We start from the raw sequence: 18801 nt of genomic DNA on the forward strand, positions 1-18801 counted from the left end.
GCTCAGTTGGTTAGAGAATTGTCCCAATATGCCGAGGTTGCAGGTTCAGTCCCTGGTCAGGGCACTAACAAGAGCCAACCAGTGAATGCATAAATAAGTGGAACAATACATCAATGTTTCTCTTTTTTAAAAAAAAAAATCAGTAAATTTTTTAAAAAATTTTATTTTTAATTTTTATCGCTTTTGTTTTAATCAAGAATAACATATGTAGCTTGAAGAAAACGTTGAAAATACAAGTAGCCCTGGTTGGGTAGCTCAGTTGGTTAGAGCATTGTCTCAACATGGAATGGTTGTGGGTTCAATCCCAGATCAGGGAATGTACAAGAATCAACCAATGAGTGCATCAGTAAGTGGGACAACAACTCTTTTTTTACAGTGTATTATAATTATTCTGTTTCATTGTTAGTTACTATTGTTAAGCTCTTACTGTGCCTGATTTATAAATTAAAGTGTATATATGTATAGGAGAAAAACATAGTATATGTAGGGTCAGTACTATCCTCAGTTTCAGGCATCCACGGGAGGTCTTAGGACATACCCCCGGTGGATAAAGAGGGACTACTGCAATCACATTTGATTCATCATTCACTTTCATATAAATGGAGTCATGTAATATGTTACCTTTTATGTCTGGCTTCTTTTAGGTATTATGGTAAACCCACCATATGAACATAACTGTGAAAAGTAAACACTTGAGTAAAATATAATGTTAAAGTAAAGCTTAGACCAACACCAACTACAATTTGACATTTGTTACTGTGCCACAAGTAATTAGCCATAAATGGTAATTAGTACTACTTTCATATAATCAGAAGAAATATTTCTATGATCAGCTAAAGGACAAAAAGAGGTGAACAGATAAGACAGAAAACTTTGAGAACTTTCTGATATCCTGGATCCAGAACTGAGGAGACTATCAGGCATTTCATTTTTCTGGCACTGGGCTTCAGTGTTCTAGGACCCCTTGATTGACAATATTATCTGCATCCAGACATTGGAAACTGGACTATACCTTTGCCACATCCCCTTTCCTCCAATCATTGGATTTCAAAGGTTGGACGTAACTGAATCAAACCTCAGAAAACAGGTAGAATCAGGAAATCCCCAAAAGGGATCAATATTTCTTTTCATTTGCCTATTTCTTGTCTAGTCCAAGACTGGAATATATTGGGAAATAGGTTGTTTTGTATGTTTAGAGGTGAGTTTCCAATTAACCCCAGAAACATGCCCCATCCCAAATTTTCTACCCAATTGGTATGAAATTTTACCAAGTGAAATTATTTCAGTGGGCATAAGACAGGACATGGGTTGGGCAGGGGTGAGTAAAAATTATTAACCATTTATATTAAATATGATGTAGTTTGAAGAGTTTACTTCTCTACCACTTAGCTGGGTTATCTGAGAGAAGGGTAGCTTTGTGGGGAGATGAGGAGTAGTGGATTACTGGCTAGACCAAAAGAGGGGAGAACTGCTTAAATGAGAGTAAAAATAGGATATTTGGGGCAACCAGAGAGCAACAAACTCATGCAGATGTGGATGACTTGGACTGCAAGGATAGGAGTATCTGGAAATGAGGAAAGCAGGTCGTGAAATAGGAAAGGCAATCAAGAAAGGAAGTAAAAAAAGAGGACAGTAAAAGGAAGAGTAAGTAACACAAAAGTATCAGAGAAAGATTTTTAACAGAGCATAGGAATGTGTAACAGAATAGAAAGTAATGCAAACAGGATTGAGAACAAGTTGGGGATAGGCAACAAAAGCAAATATTCTAGAAGCCCAGTTCATCAAAGGGTTATACTTTTTCATTTGAAAGCAATAAACTACTTTATTTGTAAAACTTATGTAACTCATTATATATGATAATTAACATATTCTATGATCTTCGTAGCAATGAATTTTAAAACAATTTTCCTGTTATAAAATAGTGACCCGCGTAAATATGGTCAGCCCACATGAAGTGATGAAGTTTCTTCTGATACTGTTCTTGAACTGCTGTAAACCTTGATTTGAGGCTTTTTGGTTTTAGACTATCATTATAATTTACAATAACAAGGATAAATTTACATGAGATAGTAACTCTTGATCTATATGTAGGATATGAATCAAATTATAAAGTAAAGCTAATAAACTGCTCTAATATGCAATGCCCCTCCGTTTTTTTTACACTAAACTGTAAACCTTTTACGTGGCTATACCTGTTTTCTGTTGTGTTCTTTTGAGTGAAAACACTATAAAAAGCCTTTTTATAAGACAGTGAACTTGAGAAATCTGGATATAAATAAATGGATTACTCTGTAAATGAGAGGTGGAACTGTTCATACATATGATAAGAACTAATGTCAGAATTATTCCTTTTTTATAAATCATCCAGAAGAGTAAAAATTCTAGGTAAGCAAACTGTACTCTTCTAGGTATTAAAATGCTAAACCAATGGAAAGTCACTGCAGGAAGAGCTTGAGAAAATTCATGAGTGCACTAAAAGCAGGCAGGTAAGTTTTAGTTTAGGGAACTAGAGTAATAACAACAAATGATGTTGGCTGTACTCAAGATTTTAAGATCTAAATTATCAGTTATTTATGAGAATTATTGTTGTTTTCCATGTGATTATTTGGTTCACTCTGCTGCTTTACCCATGCTACTGAGAAGAAGGTGGGATGATACAGGAACAAACAATAAAACACTAGTATCTTGACTTAAAGTTCTGTGTGTAATTTGGACAGATAACAGTTCCAGGAAGACCAGAACACTGGTGATATATGATAAATAACCAAGACAATAAAAATATGCTGTATTTGTTGGGTTGCAACCTCCTCAGGAGTTTCCCAGATGTAATCAAAACCAAGACCAAAGAAAAAGGCAGACCACTCCAGATTCATAGGTGGCAGGTTAAATAAACAAAGCAAGTCACAGGCTTGTCTTACATGGCAAGACAAGTAGATCTCAGCACCTGCCTGCCTAATCTTAACACGTCCTAACTGGGTCCTAACTAGGTTTAGTCATGTACTTAGGGGGCCTTAACTGGAGCCAGTCACGTACTCAGTCCAGATAGTCTCAACTCCTCATTTCTATCTCGAAGCTGTATCTTTGAAACAGCTTCTGGGAGCAGTGAAAGCAAACACTACACATTCCAAAGCACAAGGGAGTAGATGAGGAGCCTCCAGTTGCTTCGGTTCAGCTCCAGGATCCAACTTCTGGTCATGTCTTCTTTATGATCTTCCCCAAGTATTGCATATGAAAAGATGTAAGTCAGACCTAAAGTTAGTTCCCATTGTCTAACTAGTTGTAGACCTTGGTCAAGGCCTTATCTCTAAGAGTCCTCATTTTTAAAAAATTAAGGTAGTAGGAGTAAAGAATATTCAGGAACACTTTGAACTCCAAAATTCTGATTATAAAAATGAATTGACTCCAGAAGGACAAGAAATATAGGAAATAAAGCTAAAAACATAGACTATGCTAGGGTGAGATATGTGAAATCATGGTATAAATGGATACAGAAAGACACAGAGTGATTCCCCTGGAATTCAAAATATTAGCAGTTTTATTTTTAAATACTCAGAAAGTTATTAGTATGATAAAATAACTCATGTAATGCTTCATTTATTCAACTTCATCAAGAATGGAATTCTGAGTACAACATTTTTAGGCTATAAAGCTAATTCCTTTTAATCACCAGAATTTTAAAAATACTAACATTTTGCTAGGTATAATTTCTAAAATATATCACCACTGTAAATGTAAAGTACTAAACACATTCAGACATTTTGGGGTGACTAGTATAAGTTGTGATGCTCCCTGTTGGGCAGTACTGAGATGATCATATTGTCCTCTCGTGAAACATTGCCAGTATCACCAAGCAGCAGGAGTAAGCCTTGTAATTACTTGTTTACTGTTTGTCTGATCTTCTAATTAGTATTTAATTTTCTGAATAAGTATGGAATATGTAGTCAACATTTGGAACTTGGTCAGGGATTTTCTAGGCACTTTGAAATCATTAGGAGAGAAGCAGTAACTTGTTTTAAAAAAAAAAATCAATAACGTGTGAGATCAAGATGCATCAAACCTAACATTTGAATTACCGTTCAAAAAAGTACACAAATGAAATTAGCACACCATTGTTAAACCGTTTAAACCTTTTTGAATGGAGAGAAAGAAATAACAGCTTAACTATGTAGACAACCACTGCAAATTTTAATATGTATATAAAAAGACTGATACACAGAAAATAAGTCTCCCTTTTTTAGTGTCTCCTTTCTGGGGATCTTCCAGGTGAGTCCCCTCAAAGCCAACAAAAGAAGATGATTCCCTTCTGTGCATTTTATTACATCGCTGTAAGAGTAGATCTAATCAACAAAAGGGTTATTTCTTGGTTAACACATTGATTGTTGCTCTGAAATTTATCTTGAGCTTTCAAACTACAAAGTTTTAACAAATATATATACCTTCCCCCCTCCAAAAATAAAAAAAACTAGGGAAGTTTTTTACTTGCTTCTTTTTATCGTTAATTTTGGGACTCTTATATTTGGAAGAATAGAGATTTTAGATTAAAGGAAATTTCAGATTTTATCAGGTGGTCATTGAGTTTATCTAGTTTTTTTTATGGAAATTTTTATTCTGTAGTTTACAGGATAAGCAGCAGTGCAGCAAAATTTAATTAAATGAATTTGAATAATGTTTTGGTTGATATCTGTGTTGGTTGGTTTAGAGATCCATATTTTAAAATTTATTTTACTTTTCTTTAAATTGTGCAAGTATTAAAATGTTTGGTTATGGAGCACATAATGATTGATACACCATCAAAACATTCCTAGTATTTCCTAATGAACTACTGAATGGTTTTCTGATGAATATTTTTATGACATGTTCAATTAGTTGAAGAAATCTTTATCATACATTAATTTTTCTACAACCCTCTGGAACTGGTTACTGTGTTGTTTTGAATCATGTCTCTGAGGTCACACTCTATCTCTTATTCTTCCCAAGTATTCTGCCTCTCTCCAAAGCTGGCCCCATATCAATATTATGGACCTTCCTACTCTCAATTCTAGCATACATATTTAGTAAATAAGTGCTACCTTACTTTTTATTTGTAATTTCTTCTATGCCCCTTATTCTCTGTGTTCAAGAATACATTCACTCTCCTGACCTTGAAAGCTTCTGTTGCTATGCTGTGTCTCCTCCAAAATATCATCCTATTTTGCATTCTTTCACTGCAGTTTGTGTCCACACTCACTGCCTCAGTTTTCTTACCATTCATTGCCATAGATAGACAAGGAGAATGAAAGTAGGTATTAATGATTACAGGCAAAAAACAAACACAAACATATCATACTAGCTGTGACTGCCCCATAGAAGTGCCCGTAATCTGTCCCCTCAAAAAGGACAGACTTGTACAGACTTGTAGTACTATAACAAGAGTACAAGGGAGCTTCCTCATTCACGCAAGCAAAAGCTATGACAGTTAACAAGCTCTCTCAAGTAGAGAAGAGGTAAAAGATGGAAAGCAGCAGACCTTAAGAATTCCTATAATTAAGGAAGAGAAGAGAACAATGGGGTACATGTTGGAGGGACATAGAACTATAAGTCATATTCCAGTTTAGAATTCCTTGACTTTTAGGATGTTTGGTTCAAAAAAGTTTGCAGAAATACCCCGTATACCCCCAAAAAGGCCATTTACTGGCAACTCTTAAGTTAAAAACCTAGTCTTTTTGCTTTGTGGACTTGACTTTATACTCTCTGTATGTTTTTGGATGTGGCAAAGCCTCCAGGATTTCATAGCTTCTCCTTTTTTTGCCTCTGATTTTCTTTACTTTTTCCCTTCTTTCCCTTCATTAGTTTTCATTTTCTACTTCTGTTGATCCGACGAAGACAGTTAACGTTTTCTTTCTGTATCTGGAGACCTAACACACTTTCATTTTCAGTATTGTTCAGTGAATGGATGGATTTTAAAGAAGCCTCTCTATTTTAGCAGATTTTTATCTTAATTAGGATGATAAGTCTGACTTTCTTTTAGGTTACTGGGATTCTCTTGCTCTACTAAGTAGAAGATTGTGATTAAAATTTAACTAACTTGAAATAAAAACAGCATAGGATTTTCCTGCTCCGTAGTGAAAACCAAAACAGCTACTAAAGCTGATGATGAGAAAACAGCATCTCTTCAAACCTGATCATTAGAGCAGTGGTTTTCCAGCTGTCCTCCCAGGGAAGACTGTTATTTGATGAACTGACCTAAGTCGTCTTATTTAAGGGGAAAAAAGACAACTTCTCTCACTTTTAAGCTTTTCCACCTATTCATTTTTTATAAATATTGGTATCAGCTTGTTTTTTCTTGTTGAATCAGGTATTATTTAGGTATTTAGGTACCAAGTTGAGTAAGTCAATATTAGCAGGGGCTTTGCACCAGAAAACATTTTTAAACTGCTGCATTAAAACATTTTTCTTGCTAGTGGCTGGAGGGAGTGACAAATGGGGACTGCTTAGAGGTTTCTTTTTGGGGTGATGGGAATGTTTTGAAACTAGATAGAGATGATGATTGTACAAAATTGTGAATGTACTAAATGCCACTAGCTTACATACTTTAAAATGATTAATTTTATGTGAATTTTATTTTAATTAAAAAAAAAAATACTGGCCCAGGCAGGGTGGCTCAGTTAGTTGGAGCATAATCCTGAACACCAAAAGGTTATAGGTTTGATCCCCATTTGGGGCATGTACGGAATGTCTCTCTCTCTCTCTCTCTCTCTCTCTAGATAGAGATAGAGATCTATCTATCTATATTTATCTATCTATCCCTATCTCTATCTATATATCTTTCTGTCTGTCTGTCTCTCTCTACCCCCTACCCCTTCTACTCTCTCTGAAATCAATAAGCTTATTCTCAGGTAACAATTTAAAAAAATTGTATCCTAACTTTTAAGATTCCTTGCCATATCCATGAATTGCCAGATGTATGCTTGTAGCTCAGAAGATAATATCCTTCTGTAGTTAATACGGTCTTTAAATTGCAACATTTATTAAAGTGCAAATGAACACTCAGTGGTTAAATGCTGGGAGAAGTCACATTTCCTAAAGCTAACATCAGGTGCTTATATGTTCAAGCTCACTACCACTTCTTGCTATCTGTTTACATCATTAGACCCACCCAATATCATCTTAAAACTATTTTTTAAGGCTCATATAGAGAACTTGATTCTTTAAAGAAAACCAGTCTATATACAGGTGACAGACACTTTCCATAAACAGGTAAAAAGCCTATTTCAAACTTTTAAAAAGTAACAATCTGGACTTCTGGTGAAGATGGAGGCGTAGGTAAACATGCTTTACCACCTCCTGCAATCACAGAAAGAATTGCAACTAGATCTCAAAACTAATAACACCTAGAACCGTCAGAAATCGAGCTGTATGGAAGTCTAACAACCAAGGATTTAAAGAAAACACATTCATCCAGATGGATAGGAGGTACAGAGGGGCACGGAGACGTGGTATGGTGCAGAGGCAGCAGCGGTAGAATGGGCTGTCCCACATTCACAAGTAGTAGATAAAAATAGGGAGGGATATCTTGGGAGCGAGTGATCCCAGCCCCAGGCCAGACCACACAGTCCAGGGTTCTAATTCCAGGAAGATAAATCCCTATAACTTCTGGCTGTAAAAACCAGTGAGGTTTGGGGTGACAGAAGAAACTGCCAGAGTTTCAAGAGACTCCACTTAAAGGACCTACGCATGCTTAAAACATACGCAAATCTACCCACTCTGGGATTCAGCACCAGGGCAACAGCTGGAAGGGCACCAGTCACACAGAGCAAGTGCCAGGTAGACCTCCAGAAGCCAGGCAGCAGCATTGTCCCCTCTTCTAGTCCTCCCCTGGCACAGAGCTAAAAAGCAGTGAAGCAGTTTGCCCCACCCTGGCAATTACCTAAGGCTCTGCGCCACAGAATTTACAGGTGCCTTTTCTTACAATAGGCCATACTACTGAGACGGAGTCAAAGCAGCTCTTCCTAATACACTGAAACAAATACAAGGAGACTGCCAAATTGAGGACACAAAGAAATATGGCCCAAATGAAAGAACAGAACAAAACCCCAGAAAAAGAACTACAGGAAATGGAGATAGCCAACCTGTCAGATGCAGAGTTCAAAATACTGGTGATTAGAATGCTCAGAGAATTCAATTGAGTATGGCAACAAGATAGGAAAGACCCAGGAAGAAGTGAAGGTTACACTAAGTCAAGTAAAGAAAAATCCACAGGAACCAACAGTGGAGGAAATGAAGCCAGGATTCAAATCAGCGTTTTGGAACATAAGGAAGAAATAAGCATTCAACCAGAACAGCAAGAAGAAAAAAGAATTCAAAAAAATAAGGATAGCATAAGGTGCTCTGGGACAACCTTCAAACATACCAACATCCAAATCATAGGGATGCCAGAAGACAAAGAGGAAGAGCAAAGAATGTAAAACTTATTTGAAAAAATAATGAAGGAAAACTTCCATAATTTAGTGAAAAATAGACATACAAGTCCAGGAAGCACAGAGAGTCCCAAACAAGTCAGACCCAAAGAGGACCACACCAAGACACATCATAATTAAAATGCCAATATGTAAAGGATAAAGAGACAATCTTAAAAGCAGTGAGAGAAAAGAAGAGAGTTACCTACAAAGGAATTTTCATAAGACTGTCAGCTGATTTCTCAAAAGAAACTTTGCAGGCTAGAAGGAACTGACAAGAAGTATGCAAAGTGTTGAAAAATGAGGACCTACAACCTAGATAACTCTATCCAGAAAAGCTATTGTTTATAATTGAAGGATAAAATGCTTCCCAGACCAGGTAAAGCTAAAGGAATTCATCACCAAGCCATTATTACATGGAATGTTAAAGAAGATAATCAAAACTATGAACATTAAAATGGTGGCAAATTCACAACTATCAGCAGCTGAATCTTAAAAAGTAAACTAAACAAAATACCAGAACAGGACAGAATCATAGACATGGAGGTCATTTGGAGGGTTATCAGCTGGGAACAGGAAGAGGGAGAATGGGGGCAGGGGAGAGGTACAGGGAGTAAAAAGCATGATTGTTAGGTACAAAATAGACAGGGGGATGTTAGGAACAGTACAGGAAATGGAGAAACCAAAGACCTTATAAGCACAACCCATGGACATGAACCAAGTGGGTGATTGCTGGAGGCAATGGGGGTACCAGGCGGAGGTGGGCAAAGGGCGAAAAATTAGGACAACTGTAATAGCATAATCAAGAAAATACATTTTTTTAAAAAGGTAATCTTACTGAGTTAAAAACAAGATAGAATTAAGGCATTCTTATTTTTAGTAAAAACAGTGAGACTTTACAGAGGTGATTGTTAAATCCTGATTCCAGTAGCATTTGGATAGATCTTATCTGCCCTTTTCTTGTAAATAGTTGGGTAGATTGTTCTCTTACAGTTATGAGTGCATACATATGCAGACACACAAACTGTAGTCATACTCTTTTTTTTTTTTTTTTCCTGACATCATCATCCTCAGTTCCTTTAGTCAAATATTGTCAGAGTAGTTTGGGAACACTTAGTATATTTAAGGTAATGAAGAGTAGGAATCTTATTAATATGCTTATTCTCAAACTTTTGGCCAATACCTTCTTCCAGATAGCTCTAGTTCTCAGACATATTCTAATTTTAGCAGAGAGTGCCTTGGTTGCATATCACAACATTTCTGTTTGCTTTCTCTGTAGCGCATTGATTTAGTTTCAGAGGCCAGTTTATCACCTTTTTTGTTGTTGTTGTTAAACCATTGTTTTACTGTAGTATCTTATACTAATAGTTACCAGTAAAGTAGTTTTACATGTAAAGTTAAAGTAGTTTCACATATAAAGTTAAAAGTGAGCTCTAACGTACATGTCTTACCTTTTCTTTAGAACTGTCAAGTAATCCACCTCTAGCTACAATCCTTATTCCTCCTCATGCTCGGATTCAAGCAGCTGCTTCAACCCCTACAAATGCCACAGCAGCCTCAGGTGAGAACACATAAGTCTTCTGTAAAAAATGTATATATTTTTTTAAATAGAACTGATTACCTCCATTTCATTTCTTCTGATACATGTGAACATTTCATACCTTCCAAGTGTCAGTAACAGCACAGCCATATGAATGAATAAGTGTGAATAAAATGATGCTTTATTTTCAAAAAGCACTAAAAGACCCCACAAATACTTTTTATATAAGGTGTAAATATGTTATTATAATTTAAATTTTTTGTTATTTTAAAAGTCATGCTTTCCATATAGTTTGATTAATATGAGATCTGTCCAGAAATAGCCCAGCCTTTGTTTTTATAACAAGAACAGTTTGTGCAACATTGATGGAGCCAGGCAGCCACGGAGAGTAGACTGGAATGCACATGCATGGACAATGACAACTTCACTGTACTAGTCAGTGAGGATGGTAGATGTCATTGAATGAACAGGTGTACTCTGTGGCTGTCTCATTCAAAACGACTGAGCCAGAAGAGCAACAAACCTGCATCAAATTTAGCATTAAGCTTGAGCATTCCTCCATAGAAACTATTCAGATGACTTAGAAGGCCTCAGCTGTGGGCATGGTGATTGACAGCTTCATCACAACACGCCCGCTCATGCATCATGTCTTGTGAAGAGTTTTTTGGCGAAACATCAGATCACCCAGGTGACTCAGGCCCCGTACAGCCCAGATTTGGCACCCTGTGGCTTTTGGCTTTTCCAAAAACTAAAGTCAATTTTAAGAGGGAAGAGATTTCAGACAGACGATGACATTCAGGGAAAATATAGTGGAGCAGCTGATGGCAGTTGGGAGAACTGTGAGAGTTCCCAAGGTGCCTCCTTTGAAGGGAACTGAGGCATCATTGTCTCATATACAATGTTTCTTGTATCTTCTTCAGTAAATGTCTCTAATTTTTTTAATATTACTTGGCTGGATAGTTTTTGGACAGACTTCATATATATCAAATGAGATGTTGATAACATAAAGCAGTCTGTACAATGTTATGAAGATAATTGACTTTGATTTCAATACCCTAAATGTAAATTGTTAGTATACTGAGAGGCAAATTTTTAGGGAGTGCAAAATATAGTTTGGTGAGTTCAGTTATTCAACAAGGTTAAACTGCATGCAGATACCTTTAACTAAGATTTAGAGCAGAATGTGACTAGATCTTGTCTATTTAAAAAAAAACAAAACCCTCATGGTATCCCAGGATACAGCTAATAAATACTGTTGGTCCCACAGTCGGTCAGTGGTAGGACCTGATTTAGTCCAAATCACTGTTGTTACAGATATTCTGAAACTATCCAACCCTTGAATGAATTGAAGGTCCTCCAAAGAATGGATGGATGCTGTTTAAAATGAAGTTAGAAATATACTAGGTAGCACGGGCAGACTCAGAATTTGGTGTTCCCGTTCTTAAAAAAGCAGATATCAGGAACTGACTTTATTTTTATTAAATCATCTAGTACATTAAATTAAATAGGATCAGACTCATTTTTGCCTAAGGGCATTTATGTTGTATGAGGTAAAAATCTTTAATTATTAGTTCCCTGCATTTGACAGTAAGGTCAAAGTCCATCTGTTGCCTGACACGGAGTTGTTTGTTTCTGTCCAATCTTAATCTTTCGGAATGTTGGTAGTGAAGATTAAAAACATTGCATGATAGTCCAGAAGAAACCTGGAAAGAAAGATCTCTTCTCTACTTCTAGGTCTATTACCATACACTACCTTGAGAAAGTCATTTGAACTTCATTAGTTTTAGTATTGTCTTACTAGTTTTCTCATTTCTGTAAAATGAATGTCAGTGCTCTTCTAGAGTAATTTTGTAAACACCAAAATGTACCAAAATGTACTTTAAATTTTTTTAATGTAAAATATAGGGTTTTTAAAATATATATGTGACCTATTTATTTAGAAGGAAGACAGATTGCTTAGATGAACTGTTAATAAATTTACTAAATCACAAGTTAGATTACATTGATTGTTCAAAACTTGAAATAAACCCTAACCCTGAGCTAGGTGCATTTGCTTGTTGAGCTAGTTTCCAGAGTTTTATTAGAATCACTTTAGATTATGAATAAAAATAAGAATTGTGACCTGTTAAGTTTTGGGTAATTTTAAATGATTTCCTTAATGTAAGATACTAAACTAGTTAAACTAAAGTTTTTAGGCAATTTGCCTAGTAGGAGCCTAGTGTAAACTTATTTTTATGTTGCTTTGATTCAGGTTATAGTAGTTACCAAAAAAAATACTTCAGTGCTGGGGGAGGATGTGTGTGTGTGTGTACACACACATACATACATATACTCTATCTATGTATTCTTATAGCTATTGAAATCAGATTTCCACATGGAAACTGGCATTGGACTGTGATGGTGAGAGTTTACTTCGAAGTTGGAGTAAGTCAGGGTATGGAGAAATTAATAGAAAAATAGTAGGCTTTAGAGCAGATGCCTTGAATATCTGAATAGGTACCAAGGAGGATTTCTGATACTGCTCTGAACTTTCTAGTGGCCAAAGTAAATAAATGTTATCTGTTAAAATTTCCCATTGTTTATTAGATTAAAAGTACTCTGGTGATTTAGGAAAAGCAGCAGTGTTTCTGGCCCAGCTGTTTGAAAAGTATTGCTCCCTGAAACCCCTGGATTTGGTATTCTAATACATACATACATACATACATACATAGTTAATGAAGTCCTCATCATCATTTCAACAATAAATGTAATAGTGAGTTTCATATGGATACTTTCTAAGTGTCCCTCAACATAAGCCAAGAGCATAACACCACAGTATAGTTAAAGGAAAAATTTTCTTTGGGCCAAAGTAATGAGAACAAAGTATGTCATCAAACATACCTCAGGACATGCTAATCTAGATCAGTGAATTGACTGTATGACCTTAATGACTGCCTGTATTTAAATAAATATATGTGTGTGTGATTATTAAATAAGAATTTGGTGGTGTGAATTATATTCTTTAATAAGACCTTAAAATACACATTCTCTCTGTTGTTTCCCTTAGCTTCAGTTCCTTTAGCCATGAAACAGGAATAGTAACTACTCACTGCATAGTTAAGAGAAGTAAGATACAAAATGTGCAGACACAGTGCTTAGTGTTTTGTTCAAGGATCGGGTAGTGAATACAGGTGAATTAAGACCATTGGAAAGCATTGCTGTGTATATAGCAAGAACTATTAAAGTTCATGCTTTTTAAGTCACTGATCCCACTTTAGCATCTTTACCATCAGGATACATCTAAGAAAAGGGAAAAAACTACCATGTCCTTTTTTTTCTGTTTTTTGCCAGAGATAGGAATAATTATATAATAACAAAAAGGAGAGCCAGTCTGATTTGAATGGTCAACAGTAGGGAATTGTTTTAATACATTATGAATCTTCATTTTTATATAACCATAAAATTATTAAAAAGTTTATAGACATTTGTGGAAATATTCATCTTATGTGGAGAAAATCTTTAAAAACCTTGTGTACCATGTTGACAACTCTCAAAATGCAGGTTTGCAATTGGATAGGGACTAGCTAGAAATACACAAAAATTAAAACACTGATGTTAAATAAGTGGGTGTGGATGTTGTTTTTTTCCCTCTCAAAAACATTTGCATTCTCCCCCCTCCCCCCATTGGCTGCTTCTTTGTGCCCTGACCTGGGATTGACCACGCAACCCTGGCATATGGGGATGACAGGATGACACTCTGATCGACTGAGCTACCTGGCTAAGACTCATCTTTCTAATATTTTCTTGACAATTTAATTCTGCAAACAGTTATAAGGGGCTGTAAATGGCACTGAATGCTAGAGGGGATTTAGTGATGAATGAGGGGTTCCTGCCATGGCACAGTTTATATCTGGTTGGACAAATGACTGTGCGAGGATGGCAGTAACCAGGTACTTTAAGTCAGGCAGAGGCAATGGGCTATGAAAGGGTGGAGGACGGAGTGTTTAGCAGTCCTTTTGACCAAGGGAATGAAAGGTGATCGCTTATATTTTGAAAAGTTTTCTTAAAAGAATAAAGGAACCAATATTTCATTTTAATATGTGAGAGTTGTTTGCATTTGAGTCTGACCTCATTACCTTATATCTCTGTGACATGATGAAGCTACCTAATCTTTTCTTTTTTAATTTTTTTTATTGTTCAAATACATTTGTCCCCATTTTCCCGCCACCACTTTCCCCTGCCCCACCCTCCCCCACCTCCCTCCCTCAGTCCTTCCCCACTTTCACTTTGTCCATTGGTCCTTTATACCTGTTCCTTGGTTTGACCCTTCCCCTTTCTTTCCCCATTACCCACCTCCCTCTTTCCCTCATACCACTGTCGATTTCTTTTTTTCTTGCAATATAGCTGGTTATATTTTCCTTGTTTGTTTGTTTTGCTGATTAGGTTCCACTTATAGGTGAGATCATATGGTATTTGTCTTTCACCACCTGGCTTATTTCACTTAGCATAATGCTCTCCAGTTCCATCCATGCTCTCACAAAGGGTAGTAGCTCTTTCTTTCTGCTGTGTAGTATTCCATTGTGTAAATGTACCATAGTTTTTTGATCCACTCATTTACTGATGGGCACTTAGGTTACCTCCAACACTTGGCTATTGTCAATTATGCTGCTATGAACAGTGTGGTGCATAGGTTCTTTTGAATTGGTGTTTTGAGATTCTTAGGGTATAATCCTAGCAGTGGAATCGGTGCATCAAAAGACAGTTCCATTTTTAGCTTTTCGAGGAAATTCCAAACTGTTTCCCACAGTGGCTGCACCAGTCTGCATTCCCACCAACAGTGTACTAGGGTTCCCTTTTCTCCACAACCCGGCCAGCACCCGGTGGTTTTGTTTATGATGGCCACTCTGACCGGTGTGAAGTGGTATCTCATTTTGGTTTTAATTTGCATCTCTCTGATGGCTAGTGATGATGGGCATCCTTTCATATGTCTCTGGGCCCTGTGTATGTCCTCCTCGGAGAAGCGTCTGTTCAGGTCCTTTGCCCATTTTTTAATTGGATTGTTTGTCTTCCTGGAGTAGAGTCATGTGGGTTCTTTATATATTTGGGAGATCAAACCCCTGTCTGAGGTATCATTGGCAAATATATTTTCCCATACGGTTTGTTCCCTTTTCATTTTGCTGATGTTTTCTTTAGCCATGCAGAAACTTCTTATTTTGATGAAGTCCCATTTGTTTATCCTTTTCTTTATGTCCCTTGCTCTAGAGTACATATCGGTGAAAATATTGCTGCATGCAATATCTGAGAGTTTCCTGCCTATGTTCTCCTCTAAGACTTTTATGGTGTTGCAACTTATATTTAAGTCTTTTATCCATCTTGTGTTTATTTTTGTGTATGGTGTCAGTTAATGGTCGAATACCAATTTTTAGCATGTAGGTGTCCAGCTCTCCCAAAACCATGTGTTGAAGAGGCTATTTTTACTCCTATTTATGCTTCTGCCCCCTTTGTCGAATATTAATTGGCCATAGAGACATGGATTTATTTCTGGGCTCTCTGTTCTGTTCCCTTGTTCTATGTGTCTGTTCTTATGCCACTACCAGACTGTTTTGAGTATAGTGGTCTTGTAATATAGTTTGATGTCAGATATTGTGATCCCTCCTACTTTCTTCTTCTTTCTCAAAATTGCTGTGGCTATTCAGAGTTGTTTATGGTTCCATATAAATTTTTTGAATGTTTGTTGTATGTATGTGAACTACGTCATTGGTATTTTAATAGGGATTGTGTTGAATGTATAAATTGCTTTGGATAGTACAGACATTGGGTGATGCTATTTCTTCCAATCCATGAACACAGTATATGCTTCCATTTATTTGTGTCTTCCTTAATTTCTTTCTTCAGTGTTGTGTAGCTTTCTGAGTACAGGTCTTTTACCTCCTTGGTTAGGTTTATCCCTAGGTACTTTATTTTTCTTGTTGCTAAATCAAATGGGATTGTTTTCCTGATTTCTCCTTCTGATATTTCATTGTTTGCGTACAAAAATGCCTTTAGTTTCTGAATATTGACTTTATATCCTGCTCTTTTGCCAAATTCATTTATTAGGTCAAGTAGCTTTTTGGTGGAGTCTGTGGATTCTATGAACACTATCATGTCATCTGCAAACAATGATAGTTTCACTTCCTCCTTTCCAATTTGGATGCCTTTTATTTCTTTTTCTTGTCTGACCACTGTGTCTAGCACTTCCAATACAACGTTGACTAGGAGTGGTGATAGTGGACATCCTTTTCTTATTCCTGATCTTAGTGGGAAAGCTTTCAGTTTTTGCCTGTTGAGTATGATGTTGGCTGTAGATTTTTCATATGCGGCCTTTATTATGTTGAGATATGCCCCCTTTATTCCCACTTTGCTGAGTGTTTTTGTCATAAATGGGTGCTGTACCTTATCAAATGCTTTTCCCACATATATTGATGTGATCATGTGGTTTTTGTCTTTCCTGTTGTTTATGTGATGTGTTACGTTTATTGATTTGTGAATATTATACCATCCTTGCATCTCTGGGATGAATCCCACTTGATCATGGTGGATGACCCTTTTAATGTATTGCTGGATGTGGTTTGCCAATATTTTGTTGAGGATTTTAGCATGTCTGTTCATCAGCAATATTGGCTTGTAGTTTTCTTTTTTGGTTTTGTCTTTATCTGGTTTTGGGATTAGGATGATGCTGGCCTCATAAAAAGAGGGAGTCTTCCCTCTTCTTGGATTTTTTGGAATGGTCTGAGAAGGACAGGGCTTAGCTCTTCCTTAAATATCTTGTAAAATTCTCCTGTGAATTCGTCCAGTCCAGGGCTTTTGTGTGCCGGGAGGTTTTTGATGACTGCTTCAATTTCCCCAGCTGTTATAGGTCTGTTCAGGCTTTCTGCTGCTGCTTCATTCAGTGTTGGAAGATTATATTTTTCTAGAAATTTGTCCATTTCATCAAGGTTTTCAAATTTTCTTGGCATATAATTGTTCATAGTAATTTCTTACAATCCTTTGTGTTGCTGTGGTATCAGTTGTTATTTCTCCTCTTTCATGTCTAATATTTATTTGGGTCCTTTCCCTTTTTTCCTTGATGAGACTGTTTAAAAGGCTTGTCAATTTTGTTTGTCTTTTCAAAGAACCAGCTCCTGGATTTGTTGATCCTTTGAATTGTTCTTTTAGTCTCTATGTGCATTCTTTTTAAATTGTTAAAATACCTCAGTTTCTGGGAGCATGTTATCATGTCTCTGGCTGACATGACAAACTCTTGAAAATTACAGGTACTACGACTCTCAGTCCATAAAATATAATTTCATGTGTGTGTGTGTATTTATGTTCTGACTTTCTCCACATCCCCAATAGATCCTTCCACTTACTCTGTTTGAGAGACCATTCATCTCGCCCATGTAGAGTAATAAATCTTGAGAAATTATAGTGTTACTAATCAATATGAACCACTTCAGAGGTTACCTGATCTGATTCCAGAATAGTTAAGTATGAGATGTGGTAAGGAATTTCAACTAGAGCAATTTGTCTCTTTACTTGTTTTGCATATCCGTCTTCTGGGTAAATGCAGTGGTTCTTTTATTAAAACTAATTTGAAAACCACTGATTTCAGTTCGCTTCTCATATCTACTGAGAACTAGCCATCTGTCCCATGCTTATATACATTCAGTAACTGGAAGCTCATTACCAGAAGAATGAGGACATTCTATCTTTATATCCTCTATTAGAAAGTTTATCCTTTTTTCATCCTGAAATTTGTTCCCCTGTACCTTCTTCCACTCGGTGATTCTACCCTGGAGGTACATAGAACCAACCCAATTTGTACATACATGTACTTCAAATTTTAATAGTGTCTAATATCCCCTCCATACTAAGGAGAATTTTAAATCCTAACCCTGTTCTAAAGTGTCAGGGTATTGGGTTTTCTATATAATTGTGTATCATCTGCACATTTTCATAAACACACCAATTTTTTGCCTCCATCCAAGCAACTAATAAAGTCTGTCAAACAGGACAAAGCAGAGCCCACAAGAGATTGTTTTGTTTTGGTTTTGCCTTCTTTAAAATTACTGATAAAATAAGTTAAATGAGACCAAGCAAGACTTACTAAAGATTGATTTTTCTTCTGATGGTCTCTGGTTGATTGGTTCCCCCTCCTGCTGTTTGCTTAGCAACAGACCAACCTTATAATATATATAATGATGTTATTAAAAACTTTGTAAAATACTTGGCTGTTGTCAAGAAAATTGTTAGACTTTTTCTATCAAAAGATGTAACTATCAAAGATGATAATAAAACTTTTTTTATAAGAATTAAGGAAACTTCTAGGGCCTAAATATTTGTAAACTGTGAATTTCTGTAGTCCATGTTAGAATTTGTTCTTTGGCTTATAGATTCTGTGTTCAAAGACAATTGCATGTGTAGATTGCCCTCACCTTTCTTGGGCTGCATTTTGTTTATTAGGATTTTTGTTATATCCTTTCCAGGTTGAAAACCCTTCTGACAGAAAAGGGAATCATAGTAGGAGTTAGACAAAGTCTGTCTTCTCTGTATTTTTACCTGATCAGGGTGCTTAACCTCTCTTGAACTTGCTTCAAAAACCGTTTGTTTTTGCCCTATATAAACCAATCCTGGCTTGTTCTTACAGGTTCACATTGTTATTTTCTATTCTTCCTTGGCTGTGTACCCTTCCTCTAAAGTTAATGTATTTTTAATATGAGCTCATACGAGAAAACCCTTTAAGCTGGTTTCCTTGGTTCTTCTCTACTTTGCATTGAGAGTATTTGCAATTGCTTGGTCAGAATTTTGTTTTTTATACTTTTTTATTTC

At 36.3% G+C, this 18801-nt stretch overlaps 1 protein-coding gene across 4 annotated transcripts in view; it reads left to right on the plus strand.

Moving 5' to 3' along the window:
• The window catches only part of GSK3B (glycogen synthase kinase 3 beta), a 202529-nt gene that overhangs the window by 173829 nt on the left and 9899 nt on the right, over window positions 1-18801 (plus strand). For all 4 annotated transcript variants that reach the window (XM_054572302.1, XM_054572303.1, XM_054572304.1 and 1 more), the window contains one exon: window positions 9898-9996. In XM_054572302.1, the coding sequence (XP_054428277.1) occupies window positions 9898-9996 (99 nt within the window). The remainder of the gene's footprint in view (window positions 1-9897; window positions 9997-18801) is intronic.

The sequence above is a fragment of the Pteronotus mesoamericanus genome, unplaced genomic scaffold (assembly GCF_021234165.1).
Source record: "Pteronotus mesoamericanus isolate MK-2021 breed Mesoamerican mustached bat unplaced genomic scaffold, CSHL_Meso_final contig_228, whole genome shotgun sequence".
In the NCBI taxonomy this organism is placed as follows: domain Eukaryota; kingdom Metazoa; phylum Chordata; class Mammalia; order Chiroptera; family Mormoopidae; genus Pteronotus; species Pteronotus mesoamericanus.